This window comes from Schistocerca americana, chromosome 5 (assembly GCF_021461395.2).
Source record: "Schistocerca americana isolate TAMUIC-IGC-003095 chromosome 5, iqSchAmer2.1, whole genome shotgun sequence".
In the NCBI taxonomy this organism is placed as follows: Eukaryota; Metazoa; Arthropoda; class Insecta; order Orthoptera; family Acrididae; genus Schistocerca; species Schistocerca americana.
The window spans coordinates 435261041-435284593 of record NC_060123.1 but is presented as its reverse complement, the minus strand read 5'-3'; the positions used below and the strand labels follow the sequence as shown (position 1 = coordinate 435284593).

Sequence of the window (23553 nt, the reverse complement as noted above, 5' to 3'; positions counted from 1 at the left end):
GAATATATGAGTCTGGCGATATACCATCTGACTTTCGGAAAAGCATCATCCACACAATTCTGAAGACGGCAAGAGCTGACAACTGCGAGAATTATCACACAATCAGCTTAACAGCTCATGCATTGAAGCTGCTTACAAGAATAATATACAGAAGAATGGAAAAGAAAATTGAGAATGTGCTAGGTGACGATCAGTTTGGCTTTAGGAAAAGTAAAGGGACGAGAGAGGCAATTCTGACGTTATGGCTAATAATGGAAGCAAGGCTAAAGAAAAATCAAGACACTTTCATAGGATTTGTTGACCTGGAAAAAGCGCTCGACAATATAAAATGGTGAAAGCTGTTCGAGATTCCGAAAAAAGTAGGGGTAAGCTGTAGGGAGAGACGGGTCATATACAATATGTACAACAACCAAGAAGGAATAATAAGAGTGGACGATCAAGAACGAAGTGCTCGTATTAAGAAGGGTGTAAGACAAGCCTTTCGCTCCTACTCTTCAATCTGTACATTGAGGAAGCAATAATGGAAATCAAAGAAAGGTTCAGGAGTGCAATTAAAATACAAGGTGAAAGGATATCAATGATACGATTCGCTGATGACATTGCTATCCTGAGTGAAAGTGAAGAAGAATTAAATGATCTGCTGAATGGAATGAACAGTCTAATGAGTACACAGTATGGTTTGAGAGTAAATCGCAGAAAGACGAAGGTAATGAGAAGTAGTAGAAATGAGAACAGCGAGAAACTTAACATCAGGATTGATGGTCACGAAGTCAATGAAGTTAAGGAATTCTGCTACCTAGGCAGTAAAATAACCAATGACGGATGGAGCAAGGAGGACATCAAAAGCAGACTCGCTATGGCAAAAAAGGCATTTCTGGCCAAGAGAAGTCTACTAATATCAAATACCGGCCTTAATTTGAGGAAGAAATTTCTGAGGATGTACGTCTGGAGTACAGCATTGTATGGTAGTGAAACATGGACTGTGGGAAAACCGGAACAGAAGAGAATCAAAGCATTTGAGATGTGGTGCTATAGACGAATGTTGAAAATTAGGTGGACTGATAAGGTAAGGAATGAGGAGGTTCTACGCAGAATCGGAGAGGAAAGGAATATGTAGAAAACACTGATAAGGAGAAGGGACAGGATGATAGGACATCTGCTAAGACATGAGGGAATGACTTCCATGGTACTAGAGGGAGCTGTAGAGGGCAAAAACTGTAGAGGAAGACAGAGATTGGAATACGTCAAGCAAATAATTGAGGACGTAGGTTGCAAGTGCTACTCTGAGATGAAGAGGTTAGCACAGGAAAGGAATTCATGGTGGGCCGCATCAAACCAGTCAGTAGACTGATGACCAAAAAAAAAAAAAAAAAAAGACTGATCAAATACATGGCTGTTGACACTGCCTCTGCCCAAAAACGTATAGGTAACCCACCATCAGTTAACACACTTCTTGCTTTTTCAGTAATAATCCTATTTGTTCTCTCAGCAACTCCATCATGGGATGGACTTTATCTGACATTGGTTTGGTGTCTAATTCCTGCTTCCTCCACATGTTTCTTGAATTTTTTTGATGTGCTCTGTCTTATTATCATATCTGACAGTTTTAATCTTCATTTCCATTACTCTTTCTAACACACGTCAAAAATTTCTCAGATATATCACTCACTTGATCGTTAGAACTTAAAAAATAAACATGGTTATATTTCAGTAGTTTTCTGTAAATGTAAGAATTTATAGCTTCCTCCTATAGTTTCACACTCCATCAGTCTACAAATGTCTGTATGTATTATCTGGAAGAACTCCATGGTTCTGCTTTTACTAGCACTTTTCCTGCAGCTAGCTGAGGCCACTTATGGCTAACAGCCTATTGGACCACACTCCACATTGCTCGAGCAGCAGCTGATCATTGACAACTCTGAAACACACACCTATGCACCTGACCATGCTGTTCCTTCCTAGCCGGTGATTTTGAAAGATGTGCACTTGCCCTCCTCCTCCCCCCTCCCCAAGCTGTCACCCCTTTAAGCCTATGCCTGACAAGCTACAATGACCCAGTTGCAGGACAGCGTCCCTGAGTCTTCAGCATCACAAATAAATATTTTGTAGCTAACACAAAACAATATACATAACAAATGGCCTAATATGTTTGTATAATAATTCCCCTTTTTAGTCACCTTCTTCTTTAGTGATACTGCCTCAATTCTCAAGCACCCAGCACTTGTACAGTTGCTTAACATTACATAACCCCATCTATCTGGATAAACAGCCCTGGTCTGTTTGTTTTCTAGAGACTAATGTTACACTAATTGTACTATGCCTCCATTTCATCTCAACTTTGACAGTCTACTACAACAAACAACATTTTACCCTCTACTTGCACTGATTTGCCTTTGCCTCATGAGTTTCCTTGTTCTTTTCAAATTACTATTCCTGAACAAGAGTTGCTAGGCAGATACTAGTTTATTCATCAGGCAGCTTTTCCATTCGCTATTAGCCTTTTCTCAATCATGATTTCCAAGAATAGCTAAATGAGCAGTTTGTCAAGCCCAACACAACCATAGTGTGGTACCCCTAGTGTTCCTCTCTCACTATTTCTCTTCCTTCACTATTGTTCCTCTGTATTACACCTAACCCGTACATCTAACACAAATGAAAATTAAATAATGGACATGCCAGGTTGGAATATCAACTATAGAAGGAAAAGATAGATTGCTACCATAGAAATGACACTTTAAGTTGCAGACAGACACAAAAAAAGACACACATCAGTTTTCAGCCAAAGCCTACATCAGAAAAGGTAACACATACACATTCTTTCACACAAATAAGCACACCTCACGCACATGAGATTGCCATCTATGGCAACTTGGACTGGGATGTATCTGTTCATAGAATGGAAACAGCTGTCTGGAGAGGATGGAGAAGGGGAAGAGGAAGGGATACCAGAGTACAGGTGGGAGAGAGAACTGTGCTGAGCTTGGAGAACTGGGCAGAGCATGGAGGAACTAGACTGCCAACAGGCAAAGCACCAAGAGGCTGTGGGACAGGGAGGTAGGGAAGGGATGGGAGAACAGAAAGTGAAAATGGAGAGGAGTGGGAAAAAGGAAAGGTGGGCCAGTGCATTGGCAGAGGGTAGCACACAAAGAGGGTTGGAGATGAGAGTAGGGAGGTGGTGATAGGACAGAGGGGGTGGAGCTGTTGGATGGAGTGTGTGGGGGCAGTAGGTTACTGTAGATTAAGGCCAAGATAACTTTGCAAGCAGAGAATGTGTTGTAAGGATAACTCCCATCTGCACAGTTCAGAAAAGCTGGTGGCGGAAGAGAGGTTGCAGCTCTTGGCTAGTATACATCTACAGTGAAGCAAGTTGAATGCTTATCTTTTTCTGTATTTTCCTCATAGTATATTTATTAAATTTTGTGTGTATTTTTCTTTTTAAGTGGTTCAATCTTGCATTTTTGTAAATGTAAATTCATTCAGTGTGTAGTGCAGTATTTTCTCATTTGTATTCTTTTGAAGGCGACCATCTGTTAGTTTAGTAAGGCAGTCAGTCAGGCTGCAGCTCTCGGTTGATATACATCTGCAGAGTGGCAAGTTAAGTGTCTATCATTTTGTGTGTTTTTCTCATAGAATAAATATTCAATTTCATGCACGTTTTTCTGTTTAAGAGGTTCAGTTTCACATTTTTATAAAGGCAAATTCATCCAGTCTGTAGCACAATAGTTGCTCACTGAACAACCAGCTATATAGCTCATTAATGTATCAGCATCTATTGGTGATGCATCAGGAGGGTAGCAAGTTGTGTATGTAGGATTCTGGCTGCTTTTACAGTTTACTTCTTGAATTAGTCATGCTAGGATGGTTAGGATGTATGCATGCTGTGTCCAGATGTAAGAGGAGCTGGCCATAGTTCAGGAACACATGAAAGTGCTATTGGCTATGGTCAGTCACCTTCAGGCTGCTGCTTCAGGATATAGCATTGGCAGAGAATCTGGTGCAATACATGAGAAACCTCAGGTGTTGCTTGTTTTGCCCATGGCTCTGCTTCCAAGGTACCTCATAGTCTATGTGATACAGTTGATCTGCCCCTCACTGCAGGGTGAGTGGCGGGTGGTAACACGTTCGTGTCACTCGAGGCAGAGGGCCACTGTGAAGACTGGCTGCTGGCCTCACCCATTCATCCTGTGAGTGGATTGGTGGCTGCTCCTTCAGCAGGGCCCGAGCAGGCACACAGGGGGAGGGGGGGGGGGGGTTACTAGTTATCGGGAACTTCAACATAAGGCAAGTTATGGAGCCCCTTAGTCAGGTAGCCAGGTAGCATTCAGGGCTGGAAAGAAAGCCAATGTGTGCTCAGTACATCTGCTGGTGGCCGCATCTGAGATGTGGAGGTGGCCCTATTTGCAGCTATCGAGTATGCAGGGTGTAGTTACCTGCAGGTCATTGCTCACATCGGTACAAGTGATTCCTGTTGCATGGATTCTGAGGAAATTCTCAGTTCATACAGGCAGCTGGTGGAGGTGAAGAAGACTAGTGGCCTTGTGTGTGGGGTGCAAGCAGAGCTTTCAATTTGCAGCATTGTTCCTAGAGCTGATCGGGATCCTTTGATTTGGAGCCAAGTGGATGCTCGCAACCAAAGGCTTCGTCGACTCTGTGATGGTCTTGGCTGCAGATTTCTAGACCTATGTTATCATGTGGGGATTTGTAGGAACCCCCTTGATAGACCATGGGTGCAATACACAAAGGGTGCAGGTACTTGGGTAGCAGAGTACTTGTTCATTGCACATGAGGGCTTTTTAAGGTGGGTGCTAGTTTGAGGTGCTCTAATGAACACTCATCAGTCAATACACAACAAGGGAAGTCAGACAACGTTCAGAGTATAGACATTTTGACAGTCAAAATTTTATCGGTAAACTGTTGAAGTATTTGCAATAAAGTTGTTGAATTTATTGCCCACCAGGAAAGTTTTCACACTCAGATTATTCTTGGAACTAAGACTGGCTGAAACCTGAAGTGGAAAGCTCTGAGATATTTAACGAATATGGAACATATATCGGAAAGACAGATTATAGGAGGAGTGTTCATTGCAGTTTACAGAAATATTGTCTCTGTTGAGCTTGAAGTAGAGTGTGACAGTGAAGTTTTCCAGTCACGTGTAATATGTGTAGGTGAAACCGAGTTAATTATTTGGTGTTTTTAATGGCCACCCATGTCTGCTGTAACAGTTCTAGAGTCACTGAAAGACAGTATATGGTCAGTAGCAAGTAAATACCCAGATCATGCAATACTAATCTGAGGTGACTTTAACCTACTGAATATAGACTAGGATGTCTGTGGATTCATTGTGGGGTACAGACAGACAGTCATGTGAAATACTTTTGAACATGTTTTCTGAAAACAGTCTTGAGCAGCTAGCTCGGCAGCCCACATGCAATGGAAATATCTTAGACCTTTTAGCTACAAATAGGCTGGACCTTATAGAAAATGTCAGTATGGAAACAGGGATTGGTGATGGTGATGTCATTATAGCAACTACGGTAACAAAAGTTAATAAATCAGTAAAGTAGGCTAGGAGAGTGCTTATGCTAGATAGAGCAGATAAGCAGTTGTTGGCATCTCATTAAGAGAGTGAACCGACATCACTTAGTTTCAGTGAGATGTATGTAGAGGAATTATGGGCAAAGTTTAAGCAGATTGTAAATCAGGTCTAGAGGGTCATATACCTATTAAGTGGATAAGGAACAGAAAAGACTCACCATGGTTTTATAATAATGACATTCAGAAGATGCGGAGGAAGCAGAGGCTGTTGCACTCTCAGTTCAAAAGAAAACACACAAATGACAAGAAGCAAAGGTTAATAGAGATTCATGCATCTGTGAAAAGATCTATGCACAAAGCATACATCAGCTATCACTGTTACACCTTAGCAAAAGATGTGGCAGAGAACCCAAGAAAATTCTGGTCCTATGTAAAATCGCTAAGTGGGTCAAGGGCCTACATTCAGTCCCTTGTTGCTCAGTCTGGTGTAGTAGCTGAAGATAGCAAAATGAAAGCTGAAGTTTTAAATTTCACTTTCAAGAAATCGTTCACACAGGTGAACCATACAGACATACCATCATTTGACCATTGGACGGACTCCCATATGGATGACATACTAATATGCATTCCTGGCATCGGACTTCCTCTGATGCTACATCTGTTTCATTGCCCACTAATGAATCGATCAAACTAGAAAGTGACAGCAGGGAAGCTACAAACCAATGAAAGTCAGTAGATTCTGGTAATGAAGTTGTGTATTCAGAAATTAATACAAAATACTAGGTAGCCCTGTCACAATGTCTACCTTAAGATATTGCTCACAAATAGCAGCCTCTTGACAGGTAATTGACTTACTGTAGGACAAGTAGGAATTAACAATTAATTCTATAAACAGTTACACTAGCAGAATAAATTCCAGTCCCTTGAGGAAGTGTGTAGAGTAAACCAAATTGAAACACAATAAAATGGTTCAAATGGCTCTGAGCACTATGTGACTTAACTGCTGAGGTCATCAGTCCCCTAGAACTTAGAACTACTTAAACCTAACTAACCTAAGGACATTACACACATCCATGCCCGAGGCAGGATTCGAACCTGCGACTGTAGCAGTCGCGCGGTTTCAGACTGTAGCGCCTAGAACCACTCAGTCACCCTGGCCAGTGAAACACAATAATGAAAGAATTCAGCAAGTTCGGGATGTGCAGATGCCACCTTAGCATAGTTATGGTATAATTCCTAACGCAAATCATGATGGACAGATCATAAATGGATGAACACAATGTTGCTCCCAAAGTGATGGAAGGCTACACTCGGAACAAGATGGTGGTAACTGTCACGTGATGACTTTAACAATGTAGACTCACCCAGAAAGTACAACTAATTGGTGAGGGAGAGTGGCTCTTCATGCTATTTGTAAACTTGAACACCACACCTTGATGTGCATCTGCCGTTAACAACTAGGTTCCTGCAGCCAGTGCCACCAGAGATGGAAACGAATTGTTGGTGAGGCCTTGCTGTGACAATAGAAAGGTCTCTTTTCCTTTCAGGCTAGGGTAACTTCTTGGGTGTCAGTTCTCTGAATGAGGGAGGAACTAGTGTGCCTCCACCACTGTGTGGCTTCTACTTACTTTTGAAATAACAGCCAGGGAACTTTGCTGGATTTTGCCATCTTAGGCATTTTCTATATTAAATGATGGTCTTCTTTGTAGACAAGACATCAGTGGTGCCTGCTGGCCTGGGAAAAATTAATTTAATAGTAAAAAAGGGTAATTAAGTTTGGCAGCTTGTTCATTAATCAACTGACAAGTCTGAATTTAGTATAAAATTACCCAGGATTTTATCAGGAGACCGAATGTGTGATTGACATTAAAAAATAATTTTTTATTTCTCTCTCTTCCTTTGGGATAGAGCTTGGTTTGGACAGTCACTATGTCTCACCGCATGTGGTATCCGTGCTTATATAAATCATTGTGTTACACTCCTGTGCCATAAAAAACCTTTTGTAGAGTGCACAGGATGGTTTACATCTTCATTTGTATTTTTAGCAGTATCTAACTCCGTTTATTTTGAAGCTTACTTTGTTGCTGTTCCTGACTCTAACATTAATGGAGAAGAAGTTAATTGCAACATCTTTCACACAGTAAACGTTATGTGCTGTAATACTTTGTGATTCTCCATTTACATTTATATTAAGATCAACTTTTCCAACCAGTTACATAACATCATAAAGAGCTATCGTATCTAAAATGGTATGCACTGATGCTCCTGAATCTAATATCCATTCTGGTTCTCAGTTACCAGTTTTTACAAAACAGTAATAAATGGTGAGTGCCATATCTTGATTAGCAGTTCTTCTATCTGGGCTGTTTCCAACATACCTTTTTCACTTAGTACTTGACTTTTCACTGCATCTGGATGTGAACTGACCTATCCTCTTGACATTTGTAGCACTTGACTAGTTTGTTCTATTTATACTTACAATTAAATGCTGATTATGTTTCCTTCTCTGCAGTATGGCAATCTGATATAGTTTTTGCATCCTAGGAGATCTTCACTTTTATGCTGTCTCCTTTAATCAGTATGCCTGAGGTTTCTAACCCCATAATCATGGGTGCATATTTTTGAGGCAGTTCCGCTAAATAGTGTGCACACCCATACCTCAGCAATGACGTTTCTTGTGAGACCTCAGACTTCAAATTTTGACGACCTCCTTTGTTACGCACAATTGGAAGACCATTAATTGTAATAAATGTTCATGGAGTTAAAATATTGTTGGCTGGGTCTAGTGGTAGTTTTAAAGAAAAAAATACTCATCTTGTTTATGAGGGATATCCTTCAATCCGCCTCTTGAATTTCTTCTATCTGGAAGTCAGGTTCTCTTGTACAGCTGGAAACCCTATAGGTTGACTTGTTTCTTGAAAAAACATAGATGACAGACTGATTTGTATGTAATTTTCATTTTTAATAGTCCTAGATTCCTTGCTGCCATCAGTTACAATGTTCACTCAGCAAAATACATTCCATTTGTATGCAACTCCGGAAAACGTTACATTTCTCCTTTGTTCCTTCCTGCCAGACAACATACAATCAGCCGGCAACCAGTTAACATTGTTCCAAAGTACATCAGTAAAGATATAGTCATACTAAGATCGAAACATAGAACATTAAATCGAAAACCATTTACAGAAAATCATATTCACTCAACAGCATAATAGAAAAATTATGATAATATACATTCACATAAACAAAATTTGTCTTTTTGTATTACAGTAACTTTATGAATTTTGATTTTTAAATCACAAGGGTTAACTGTGTTAGCATGGCATATACTGCTATACAGTCAGAGTTTAAAACATTTCAAATAAGACCAAAAAAAGGATAAGGTCGTAAATTTGAGATTATACATGGTCCAGATGGCTTATTGGACATTACAAAATGCATTCCTTGACTTGTTCCAATCATCTTTTGTCTTCACAGCTTTCTCTATGTGGACATGTTCAGTGGGTCTACCAATAACATTAACCATGATCTTGCCTTCTGGTGCTTATTTGTATAATTTTGTTCAGTGGGTTTCAGTTCACTATTCACTTCTTTCCATAAACTGCCCAAGTGTAAGTAGGCTACCACAGCTGATTTCCATGTAGCATAGTTCTCACAACCTACATATAATTCTATCAGAGGTATTTGCACCACATTCAGTTTTCACAATTACTTTTATGGGTAGTAAGGACAAAATTAAATTACACATACTCCTGTGCAACCATCATGTTCCAATAACTTTCACTACAAATTCTTTTTCAAGTCTATTCTGATGATACTTTTCTCCCATATATCAAAATACTTAGGGCTGTAGGTGAAGAGACATCAGCAGTGGATTGTGAAGTAATTGACATGTGCTATCTGTTTTAACGGATCACAGTTCTACCATTGTGTGAATGATGTATGGCATTATGATTTGTTTATTTATTCATCCTTTGATCACTGTTTAGAGCAATATTGGATACATTAGTATACGTTTATAATTACAGGATAAATTAAAATGTGAGCATGGATATTATTTTACAAAAACTTTGGTACTCATTTAATTTACTAGATGTAGGCAACCACTTTCAGTTACTGTTGCAGTGCTTGTGTATTGATGAAACAAGAAAATGTCCATGTTTACTTTTCATTTACACATTATATGTAGCATGGTTCTTAGGATATTGCTTTAATACTGCAAGTTCTTTCCAACTCTTTTGTACTAGTCTCAAAATATTCCTTAACACAGTACAAACATGCTGTTTCTAAGTACTCTCTTAGTTTCATTCTGAAAACTGGTAGTGCTTTTATATTTTTTAAACTGTGTAGCAGTCTGTTGTGTAATAAGTACCCTGCCTTATAGGGTCTTCATCAGCCATTTGTAGTTGATTACTGTTTATGTGACAGTTATCTTTGACTGTCGTGCTGCAACTGTGTAGCTCTAGTTTAACATTGGTCTAAAATTTAATTTGAGAGGTACATGATGGTCAAATATACACAGAGAGGGGTACCATATTACTCATATTACACAATATGATAAATGAGGATGGATTAGTGTGTAGTACATCCACTGTGTGAGACATTTCCTTCATTAAAAATACATTGCTGCCTATTTTTGAGCAGATCTTTTCTACATTATTTTTCCAAGTTATAAATGTGTCTGTTGTCAATCCCAGGAACTTTAGTTTCTCTTCATTTATTGTTCTGTTTGCAAGTATTTCCTTGTGATAGTTCTTGTATCAAAATCATTTGTTGAGCTACCACTTACCATGAGAGACATATCATCTGCATACATGATTACATTTTCTTTTACTGATGCTGTCATGTCATTCACAGACTATATAAACATTAGTGTACCAATTATTGAGCCATGTGCTACACCATACTTTACCACTAGGAAATAAGAGTAAAATGTTTCCAACATATTGTTTACCTTCAATCTTAATTCTACACTTTGTTCTCTGTTTTCTGCAAATGATTTTATTAGACTGGCTACATTCCCACTGATACCATATCTAGGAAGTTTATACATATACAGTCAACCTCTGAGAGAGCAAGAAATATGCTACAAACGTTCTTCCGTTCTTCAAAAGCTCTAATTATGTGTGCCATGAAACTTGCCAATACTGTTTTTATAGATTTCCCTTTCCTAAACCCATGCTGTGCTCTATCCAAGATATTTTATTTTTCTTTGAATTTTATAACTCTGTTTTAAAAAGCTGTTGCTACAATTTTTGGTAAGGTGGATGCAATTGTTGTAGGCCTAGAGCTACCAGGATCCCCTTACCACAGTGTTTGTAAATCAGCATTACTTTATTCTTTTCCAGACATTTTGGGAACATTCCCTTCTCCATTACTAAGTTTACTGGGAATGTCAGAGGCTTAGTTAGATACTGTGAGGAATGTTTAACTACTTCTGCAAATATTCCATCTATGCCCTCTTTGTCTTTGTCTCTCAGTGATCTAATTATATTTGTAACGTCTGTCACACCTGTTGTTCTCAAAATTGGAAACTCCAAGTAGGGATTTCAACAATATAGGTAAAGATATATTGCTACATACCATACAGATAACAAGCTAAGTTGCAGACAGGTACAATTAAAAGACACTTACACATAAGCTTTCAGCAACAGCCTTCACTGAAAAAAGAGGAACACACACCATTCATTCACATTAGCAAGCACACCTCATGCACAAATGCCTGCCACCTCCAGCAGCAGAGACAAGAATTCGATAGGGAAGTTTCTGCAACTCTGTTCATTCATTTTTTATTTAAGCAGTGGAACATATAAAATGTGTGCCGAAACACCAGAGCCTTCAGGATGCCCATAAGAGCTGTACACTTGAGCTAAGCAGGATTTCAAGGTGCAGCCATAAGACTAGAGCTACCTGTTCAAAAAACATCATGTGGTATCACATATCAACAGTTCCAAAATGTTGACAAACATGCATTATTTAAATCCAGTTGGGAAATATGCAAAATGCATTCTGATATTTTAAATTCTGTAATAGTTATTGAGTAATTTATTTTAATATATTTTTTTTCGGTGGCTCCTTCTGAGGGCCTTAATTATGTGTGATCCCTGTAATCTTGATTTAAAGTGGCACACACTTCATGTCAGTCAGTTACTTCCCTTGTGTTGTAAGTACTATGTTTCCACTTTCTGTCTTATTTGATTCAGTCCTGTTTGTATTTATGTGTGACCACACTGTGTTAGAAATTTTGATGATGTTCCAATTTGATGTTTACAACATACAGATTTTGCTTGCTGTATCATCTTGCTATAAACCTTCTCCTTGTGTCTATACATTTCACAGTCTGTTTGATTATTACATTTCCTGTATCATTCATAAAGTTCTTTTAAATCTTCTCTAGCATTCATGATTTCTTGGGTGGTCCATTTCTTAGGGGTGATCCATGTCTTATTATGTCTTACAGTCATCTCTATGCAGACCTTTGGACAAGATATGTAACTAGGGTTCAGGACAGATGTACTGTAACATACTATAAAGCTTTCTGACTGATGTTATATGTTGCAGAAGTATGGGACATAATGTGCTGACTTTTTCTGAAGAATGAACAACTCCTCTGTAGGTCAAACATGTTCTCCATAAGTATCAGTTGTGCAAAATGCAACTTTCCCATGAGATCCAAAAGACAGTAGATAGTGAATTGCAGTTTGCTGCTGTGTTTCTTGACTACCATTAAGCCTTTTATACAATTTCAAAATTTCATCTAGTAAGCATAATGCGTACGTAGCCCGCAACTTACCTGAAGGTAGTTCACACACACACACACACACACACACACACAAATTTGTTTCGTGGTGAATAGCAAATATTTTTGGAGCTCATAGTATAGTCTAATTCAAACAAAACATTTCATAGAACATGTATCCATTTTTTATTAGTTACAGAGACATCTGGTTTCTAAGCTACATTTTTATTTCACATATTGGTATTCCAGTTGTTGTGGGTTTATTTATTGAATGTCGGTTTTCTTTTGAAATTCACATTGTGAGCTTGTACTTGAGTGAAACGAAATGATGATATGGGACTGTTGGCCACGAGTCCCCACCTGGGAAAAATTCGTTCACTGAGATGCATGTCTTTTCAGTTAACACCATATTAAGTGACTTGGTTGTCAGTGGTGATGAGGACAACACTACGCAACACCCAGTCACTGAGCAGAGAAAATCTCCAGCCTGGCTGGGAATCAAACCCTGGCTCACTGCATGGCAGTCAGATGCACAGATCGCACAGCTAAGGGGATGAACACTTGAGTAAACATTTGAGTACACATAACTGCATTTATCAACTATGATTGTGACTTGTGATTTGTTGCTCAATTCCAGAGTATCGCCTATGCACATGACAGGTATTTTTGGATGCCAATATGGTGCTTTGGTTTTGGGTTTTGCAATGGAAATGGTGGTGCTGGTTGTAGGTAATATAGTAGATGATTTCCCAACCACTGAGTATCAGATTAAAAAGTGTTTATGTGTGTTCTCACTAAACTGTTACAGACTGGTGCAGTATCCAGCAGTTATATTTCATCTGAACATGCAAAGGTACAGAGTGTGGGTGAAGAACTAGACATTGTACAGTTAATAGAATGTAGTTCTTCAAGAGATATACATCCAATTTCTACACATATCTGTCTTCCACATACAAGAATATGCAAACATTATGTATGCATGGCCTCTGTCCTTATCATTTACAATTGATTCAACACCTTCAGGAAGGAACTGAAGGCAAACAATATGATTTTTGTTTTTGATTAATTGCGAAATGCCAAGTAGTCCCATTAATACTGTTTACTGATGAAGCCACTTTTCACTCATGACAGTATCAATAACACTCATAACTCATACTGTTGGTTCATCAAAAATCCACATGGACTTATGGAGGCTCATTTTTAAGAACATTTCTCTGTAAATCTGTGGTGCGTTGTTGTAGGAAATTTGTTAATTGGGCCTTTTGTGTTACCATATTGTTTTACAGGGCCCCATTGTCTGGACATTATGGAAAATGAGCTTGTAGTATTATTGTAAGAAGATGTTTTGGCTGCAAGGATTGGTCTAATCTTCCAGTATGATTGGACTCTCACTCATTCTAGTCATTAGGTTACACATAATCTAAACCTAACATTCTCCAGAAGACAGATTGGCAAAAATGGGTGCATATCTTGCTCATCAAGGTCTCTGGACCTTACCCTTTATATTGTTGTCTATTGGGAAGGTTGATAGGTGAAGCCTACAAAAAAAAAGTGACCATAAGAAATGAATTATGAAAAATGCTGTCCCACAAAAGAATTACTTCAAAAGAGCTATAGAGGGTGTTGTCAATAGAATTTAAAAATGCATTGAAATCAGGGGCAGAATTTATGAAACCTGACTTTCAACTTTTTGGGTTACAATCTAACAGCTGTATCCCAGCAACAAACAAAAATTGGACACTTATCATATTGAACATTTTAGTACTCTATACTACTGTCTCCCAAAATATTTACTATTCAAGAATGAAATTTTTGCTTTAAAGTGGAGTGTGCACTGATGTAAAACTACCTGACAGATTGAAACTGTGTGCCTGACAGAGACTGAAACTCTGGACCCTTGCCTTTCACAGGCAAGTGCCCTACCAACTGAGCTACCTAATCACAACTCATAACCGATTCTCACAGATTTACTTCCACCAGTACCTTGTTAACCTTGCAAGAGTAGCGTTGCTGGATCAAAGGATATTGAGGAGACATAGCTTAGCCACAGCCTGGGAGATGTTTCCAGACTGAAATTTTCACTCTGCAGCACAGTGTGCACTGATATGAAACTTCCTGACTCAGTCAGTAGAGCACTTGCCCACAGGTTTTAGTCTGACACAAGGTTTAATCTGTCAGAAAGTTTCATATTTACTACTGCTACTAAATACACAGATAATGAGCATCTGATGCAAAGATTGGAAGCTGAACTTCAGCACAAATAAATTTAATGAATATGCATAAAATAGACGAAAAGACCCATCATTTTTTAGTTTTGTGATCAGAAATCAGTCACAATTGCCAAGTATTTAGAAGTATCTGCATGTAGCTATATAAAGGCAAATGAACACACAAATCTTGTCAAAGGAAAGACAGATGCTGCACATGGGGATTGCTTACAAAACTCTTGGTCAGTCAATTCTTAAATATTGTTTGACAGAATTCTTACCAAGTGGATAAGTGGAGTAGGTAAATATATTTGAAGAAGAGCAGCATAGTTTGTTGCATGTTCATTTGGTTAATGAGGGGGAGTTACAGAAATGTTCAACACACTGGTGTGGGGGACACTAAAAGAAAGCCGTTATGCATTACGGACCATCCATAATGACATTGATGTTGATGGGATGTCAAACCCTAATCTTCCTGTTATTTTTGCACCATGGAGAGCCTTACTCATAAAATCTGAGAGGCAAAATTTCAAAGCAAGTCAAGAAGTATGAAGATCTCCAACATATATCTCCTGTAATGACCACAGGTTGTAAAGAGAGAGAAATTTTGGATTATACAAAATGATGTCCATAGTCTGTCTTCACATCTTCACACACACACACACACACACACACACACACACACACCATCTGAAAGTTTGAAGAGTGTGACTGGAGATGTAGTCTTAGATACTACTATTCATTATTTAAATGCAAACATTGGAACGCCTTCCTGATAGTCTATAACAGTGAAAATAATCAATTATTCATAATATAATTTAAATAGGTAGATAAAAAAATCTACTCACCAAGTGGTGGCAGGGAGACACACACACAAAGGATTTAGGGATGGAATGAGAAGGAAAGGCTGATTCTTGGGGACTGCACTGGTCCCGTCCAATAAGTCTCCCCTGACTAAGGGTACTGGGTGACTTTTCTAAGCTGTACCCCTTTCCCTGAATCTCTCCAGTCCTTTTCTTACCCTTCTTCCTTCCCCTTCAACTTTTCTACCAGAAGAAGGAGCCACTGGCTCCAAAACCTTGTAAAAGTTCAATCCGTTTGTGTGTGTGTGTGTGTGTGTGTGTGTGTGTGTGTGTGTGTGTGTGTCCGTGTGTCCGTCCCTGCTGCCACTTGATGAGAAGATTTCCTGGATAGACTGCATGAAAGGGCTGGTGGAGTCTGGGGGAGGCTGCATTATATTCTGGGTATGTTTTGAATAATGTGATTCCACACTAAACTATAGAATCCCCTATAACTGATCTGGTTATTCATTTCATATGTTGGACGAAGGCAAGAGGATACCACATCCAAATGTGCCATGCCTAAAGAAGCACTGTGCTGTACAAATTAACTTTGAGTTGAGAACAGTATTACTTATCTTTTACATTTACGTGAAAATAGGTCCGTAAAAAAAAAAAGGAACCTTGAACCCTAATTTGTTGATTTAATGGTATCTTGGGTCACAATCATTAGATCAACCAGCTACACAACCACCTTTCACCAGTCACTTTTAATGAGTGGGTACTGTTCTGATATAACAAATCTTATGTCCTCCTTACCAAAACTATAGCTGCATGGATGAAAAATCTACAAGAGCAGTCACACATTTGGACTGGTCTGCAAAGTTCCGAATATGAACTGCTAAAGAACCATGAACCACGGACCTTGCCGTTGGTGGGGAGGCTTGCATGCCTCAGTGATGCAGCCATACCATAGGTGCAACCACAACGGAGGGGTATCTGTTGAGAGGCCAGGCACACATGTGGTTCCTGAAGAGGAGCATCAGCCTTTTCAGTAGTTGCAGGGGCAACAGTCTGGATGATTCACTGATCTGGCCTTGTAACACTAACCGAAACATCCTTGCTGTGCTGGTGCTGCAAACGGCTGAAAGCAAGGGGAAACTACAGATGTAATTTTTACCGAGGGCATGCAGCTTTACTGTATGATTAAATGAGGATGGCGTCCTCTAGGGTAAAATATTCCGGAGGTAAAATAGTCCCCGATTCGGATCTCCGGGCAGAGACTACTCAAGAGGACGTCGTTATCAGGAGAAAGATATCTGGCGTTCTATGGATCGGGGCGTGGAAGGTCAGATCCCTTAGGCAGGTAGCTTAGAAAATTTAAAAAGGGAAATGGATAGGTTAAAGTTAGAAATAGTGGGAATTAGTGAAGTTCAGTGGCAGGAGGAACAAGACTTTTGGTCAGGTGAATACAGGGTTATAAATACAAAATCAAATAGGGGTAATGCAGAAGTAGGTTTAATAATGAATAAAAAAAATAGGAGTGTGGGAAGCTGCTACAAACAGCATAGTGAACGCATTATTGTGGCCAAAATAGACACGAAGCCCATGCCTACTACAGTAGTACAAGTTTATATGCCAACTAGCTCTGCAGATGATGAAGAAATTGATAAAATGTATGATGAGATAAAAGAAATTATTCAGGTAGTGAAGGGAGACGAAAATTTAATAGTCATGGGTGACTGGAAATCATAGCTAACACTTGGTTCAAGAATCATGATAGGAGGTTGTATACATGGAAGAATCCTGGAGATACTAGAAGGTATCAGATAGATTATATAATGGTAAGACAGAGATTTAGGAAGCAGGTTTTAAATTGTAAGACATTTCCAGGGGCAGATGTGGACTCTGACCACAATCTATTGGTTATGAACTATAGATTAAAACTGAAGAAACTGCAGAAAGGTGGGAATTTAAGGAGATGGGACCTGGATAAATTGACTAAACCAGAGGTTGTTCAGAGTTTCAGGGAGAGCATGAGGGAACAATTGACAGCAGTGGGGGAAAGAAGTACAGTAGAAGAAGAATGGGTAGCTCTGAGGGATGAAGTAGTGAAAGCAGCTGAGGATCAAGTAGGTAAAAAGATGAGGGCTAGTAGAAATCCTTGGGTAACAGAAGAAATATTGAATTTAATTGATGAAAGGAGGAAACATAAAAACGCAGTAAATGAAGCAGGCAAAAAGGAATACAAACGTCTCAAAAACGAGATCGACAGGAAGTGCAAAATGGCTAAGCAGGGATGGCTAGAGGACAAATGTAAGGATGTAGAGGCTTATCTCACTAGGGGTAAGATAGATACTGCCTACAGGAAAATTAAAGAGACCTTTGGAGAAAAGAGAGCCAGTTGTATGAATATCAAGAGCTCAGATGGAAACACAGTTCTAAGCAAAGAAGGGAAAGCAGAAAGGTGGAAGGAGTATATAGGGGGTCTATACAAGGGCGATGTACTTGAGGACAATATTACAGAAATGGAAGAGAATGCAGATGAAGATGAAATGGGAGATACGATACTGCGTGAAGAGTTTGACAAAGCACTGAAAGACCTGAGTCGAAACAAGGCCCCAGGAGTAGACAACATTCCATTACAATTACTGACGGCTTTGGGAGAGCCAGTCCTGACAAAACTCTACCATCTGGTGAGCAAGATGTATGAGACAGGCGAAATACCCTCAGACTTCAATAAGAACATAATAATTCCAATCCCAAAGAAAGCAGGTGTTGACAGATGTAAAAATTACCGAACTATCAGTTTAATAAGTCACAGTTGCAAAATACTAACACAAATTCATTACAGGTGAATGGAAAAACTGGTAGAAGGCGACTTCGGGGAAGATCAGTTTGGATTCCGTAGAAATGTTGGAACACGTAAGTCAATACTGACTCTACAACTTATCTTAGAAGAAAAATTAAGGAAAGGTAAACCTACATTTCTAGCATTTGCAGACTTAGAGAAAGCTTTTGACAATGTTGACTGGAATACTCTCTTTCAAATTCTAACGGTGGCAGGGGTGAAATACAGGAAGCGAAAGGCCATTTACAATTTGTACAGAAACCAGATGGCAATTATAAGAGTCAAGGGACATGAAACGGAAGCAGTGTTTGGGAAGGGAGTGAGACAGGGTTGTAGCCTCTCCCCAATGTTATTCAATCTGTATATTGAGCAAGCAGTAAAGGAAACAAAAGAAAAATTCAGAGTAGGTATTAAAATCCACGGAGGAGAAATAAAAACTTTGAGGTTCACTGATGACATTATAATTCTGTCAGAGACAGTAAAGGACCTGGAAGAGCAGCTGAACAGAATGGACAGTGTCTTGAAAGGAGGATATAAGATGAACATCAACAAAAGCAAAACGAGGATAATGGAATGTAGTCGAATTAAGTCGGGTGATCCTGAGGGAATTAGATTAGGAAATGAGACACTTAAAGTAGTAAAGGAGTTTTGCTATTTGGGGAGCAAAATAACTGATGATGGTCGAAGTAGAGAAGATATAAAATGTAGACTGGCAATGGCAAGGAAAGCGTTTCTGAAGAAGATAAATTTGTTAACATCGAGTATTAATTTAAGTGTCAGGAAGTCGTTTCTGAAAGTATTTGTATGGAGTGTAGCCATGTATGGAAGTGAAACATGGATGATAAATAGTTTAGACAAGAAGAGAATAGAAGCTTTTGAAATGTGGTGCTACAGAAGAATGCTGAAGATTAGATGGGTAGATTACGTAACTAATGAGGAGGTACTGAATAGAATTGGGGAGAAGAGGAGTTTGTGGCACAACTTGACAAGAAGAAAGGACTGGTTGGTAGGACACGTCCTGAGGCATCAAGGGATCAAAAATTTAGCATTGGAGGGCAGCGTGGAGGGTAAAAATCGTAGAGAGAGATCAAGAGATGAATACACTAAACAGATTCAGAAGGATGTAGGTTGCAGTAAGTACTGGGAGATGAAGAAGCTTGCACAGGATAGAGTAGCATGGAGAGCTGCATCAAACCAGTCTCAGGACTGAAGACCACAACAACAACAACAACAAAGAATACGTCTGGAACTAGCTAAAGCAATTTGAGAAATGTTAGGGATAGAAGCCATACAGTTTTTTCTATCTCCACAATTTGTGGCTTGTATCTGTATGCAACCTGAGTTTGGGCTCAGGGAGTAAGTGACATGCAGTATTTATTCATATTCACCTAGAGAGTACTAAGTTTTGCTAATCATTTCAATACTTTAGTACTGTTAAGAATACCCATTGGTGAACTGCAGTGCTAAAGTCTTCAGTGTAGGTCTCAGACCTAGCTTTTCCATGGTTCCCCAAATTGATTTAAGATGAATGTTTGGAAGGTTCCTCTGAAGAGAACATTGCTTTATTTCCTTCCCCATTCACATTCCGTCTCCAATGACCTCATTCTTAATGTGAGATTAAACCCCAGTCTTCCTTTATAACTTTTATTTCTCTTACTCAACTGCATATACTCCTCCCTCTGCACTGTCAGCACACTTTTATGGAAATTCGGATTCATGTAGTTCTACTATTTTGTATGAGACATTACCACACACAGTTTTCAATAAATAAATTAATAATTTCTGCTATTTTATTTCACAGGTCCCAGACATGCTGTAATATTCCCAGGAGATGATCGAAGCCATGAAACACAGCCAGAGGAGAAACAAGGAAGAAAAATGACAGTTCGACCAACCACTACAGTGGCAACATCTCCACCATCACCTAATCATGAGGAGGAGGTAAATGTGAAAAATGTGGACAACTGGCAACTGTTCAACAATATTCAAATGTCAGACCAAAAGCAGGTACAACTAACAACATGATACTCATATTGCCAAAGCTATTTGCATATCAGTTTTTATGCTTTGAGCCAGAGAACACTAAATCAAATAGGGCCAACTTCTGGACAAGTGATAATCAGAAAAACAGACCCCTGGGCTAAATTTCCATTCAATATATAGACACACATACATCATCTCTCATTAGCACGTGCAATTACAAGTCTGTATAAGATATCATTCTCAACTAACAGCAAACTGAGGCATGATATGTTACTATAAATTATTTAAAGGCAAGTGAGAGTCCATCTCCAATATCACAACATATTCGATTTTTATTTAGACTTAAATCAGTTCAGGGAGGCTGTTGTTGTTGTGGTCTTCAGTCCTGAGACTGGTTTGATGCAGCTCTCCATGCTACTCTATCCTGTGCAAGCTTCTTCATCTCCCAGTACTTACTGCAACCTACATCAGCAAGTTGCATATTCAGCTCTCTCTGTGTACTTTTTTAGTTAATTCTTAAGTTTGTAGTATTAGGATGGATATGATATGTGCTTGCTGTGAGTGGATGCAGGAGGGACTAGCCACAGTTCACAAACAGCTGAATATGCTTTTGGCCATACTCAGCCATCTTTAGGCTTTTGTCTCTAGGTGTAGCAGTGGCAGAGGATCCTCAGGTGTCTCTTGTTTCAACTGTGGGCTCTGTTGCTGAGACACTGTGCAGTGTACCTGGCATGGTGGATCCATCCTCATTGCTGGGTGAGTGGTGGGTGGTAATGCATTTGCATCACTCAACGTGGAGAGGCAATGTACAGACTGGCTGTCTGGACTCATGCATTCACCCTGTGAGTGAACAGGTGGTCACTCCTTCAGCAGGGTCCAAGCAGACACGTGGGGGGAAGGGTTTATTAGCTACTGGAAGCTCCAATGTTACACACATTAGGGAAATAGTGTTCAGGGTCAGAAACAAATCCAATGTGCACTCAGTATGGGTGCCAGGGAGCCTCATCAGAGATGTGGAGGAGACTGTGCCTGCAACTCTTGAGCATGTAGGGTGCTAGGGTGCAGTTATCTGCAAGTTGTGGCTCATTTTAGTATCAGTGGTGTCTATCACTTCTGTTCTGAGGCTATCCTCAGTTCATGAAATGGTGAAAACCACTGCCCCCACACACAGGATGCAATTAGAACTCACAATTTGCAGCATTGTTCCCAGAATTGATCAGGGTTCTTTGGTGTGGAGCTGTGTGGAAGGTCTCAACCAAAGGCCTTGTTGATTCTGTGACAGTCTTGGCCGCAGATTTCTGTACCTTCATTATGGGGTAGAGAATTGTAAATTGTAGGGCTCCCTTGTATAGGTCAGGGGTGCATTACAATAAGGAAGCAGCTACTCAGGTAGCAGAGTGCTTGTGCAATGCACAAATTGTTGAGATATTCATAACCAAGTTCTTGGATATGCTGACCTCAGGAAATATGTTACACTAAAATTTGTCTCGAAACCAAGCACTGGCTGAAACTTGAAGTAGAAAGCTCTGAAATATTTCATGAGCCATGGAACATATTTCAAGAAGATGTTTATATGCCAAGTTTAGATGCCATAGGAGGCAGAGCGTTCGTTGTAGCTGACAAAAATATTTTGTCTATCACGGTTGAAATTGAGTCTGACTAAAGTTACCTGGACATGAGTAGCAGGTCTAGGTGAACTCAAGTTGATTATCAAATGTTTTTATCAGCCACCTGTTTCTGCAGTGATGATCTTAAAATCAATCAAAGAAAGTAACGCAGAAATACTCAGATTGTTAACACTGAATTTAACTTGTGGGAAAATATTTTCTGAAAAAATCAAGATTCACTGACATAACAAGTCATGGGGTACCTCTTAGTATTGTGTTTGATCTAGTCTATTGTAGTGCAGCAACTCAGTGTGGCATGGACTCCACTAGTCGGAAGTCCCCTGCAGAAATACTGAGCCATGCTGCCTCTATAGCCACCCATAGCTGCAAAAGTGTTGCTGGTGCAGGATTTTGTGCCTGAACTGTACCCGTGATTGTGTCCCATAAATGTTATGTGGGATTCATGTCAGATGATCTTGGTGGCCTAATCAGTTGCTTGAACTGTCCAGAATGTTTTTCAAAGCAATTGTGATCAATGTGACAATGCACATTGTCATCCATAAAAATTCCATCATTGTTTGGGAACACGAAGTCTGTGAATTGCTGAAAATGGTCTCCAAGCAGCCGAACATAACTATTCCCAGTCAGTGATTGGTCCAGTTGGACCAGAGGACCCAGTCCATACCATGTAAACATGGCCCACACTTTTATGGAGGCACTACCAGCTTACACTGTGCCTTGTTGATAACTCGGGTTCATTGCTTTGTGGGGTCTGTGACACACTCAAAATCTACCATCCACTCTTCTCAACTGATACTGGGGTGTCATCTGACCAACCCACAGTTTTGCAGTCATCTAGGGTTCAGCCGATATGGTCACGAGCCCAGGAGAGGCACTGCAGGTGATGTTGTGCTATTAGCAAAGGCACATGTATTGCTGCCATAGCCCATTAAAACCAAATTTCACCACACTGTGTTAACAGATAAGGTCATCATGCATCCTACATTGATTTCTGTGGTTGTTTCAATCAGTGTTGCTTGCTTGATAGTACTGACAACTCTATACAAATGCTGCTGCTCTCGGTTTTTGAGTGAAGGCCATAAGGCACTGCATTGTCCACGGTGATAGGTGATGCCTGAAATCTGATATTCTCAGCACATCTTTGACACTTTGGATTTCTGAATATTCCTTAATGATTTCCAAGATGGAATGTTCCATGCATCTTGCTGCAATTACCATTCCACATCCAGAGTCCATTAATTCCTGTCATGTGGTCATAATCACACTGGAAACCTTTTCACATGAATCACCTGAGTACAAATGACAGCTCCTACAATGCACTGCTCTTTTGTACCTTGTATACATGATACTACTGCTACACTGTGTGATCAAAAGTATCCGGACACCTCCAAAAACATATTTTTTCGTATTAGGTGTATTGTGCTGTCATCTACTGCCAGGTACTCCATATCAGCAACCTCAGTAGTCATTAGACATTGTGAGAGAGCAGAATGGGGTGCTCTACGGAACTCATGGACTTAAAACATGGTCAGGAGATTGGGTGTCACTTTTGTCATACATATGTAAGCGAGATTTCTACACTCCTAAACATCCCTAGGCCCACTGTTTCCAATGTGATAGTGAAGTGGAAACGTAAAGGGCACATACAGCACAAAAGCGTACAGGCCGACCTCGTCTGTTAACTGACAGGACCACCGATGGTTGAAGAGGGCCGTAATGTGTAATAGGCAGACATCTACGCAGACCATCACCAGGAGTTCCAAACTGCATCAGGATCCACTGCAAGTATTATGACGGTTAGGTGAGAGGTGAGAAAACTTGGATTTCATGG

General features: G+C 39.7%; 1 protein-coding gene across 1 annotated transcript in view; it reads left to right on the top strand.

Annotated features, from left to right (window-relative positions):
- The window catches only part of LOC124615735 (protein madd-4-like), a 325617-nt gene that overhangs the window by 217345 nt on the left and 84719 nt on the right, over positions 1-23553 (top strand). The window contains exon 15 of the mRNA XM_047143810.1: positions 19913-20118. Coding sequence (XP_046999766.1) covers positions 19913-20118 — 206 coding nt within the window. The remainder of the gene's footprint in view (positions 1-19912; positions 20119-23553) is intronic.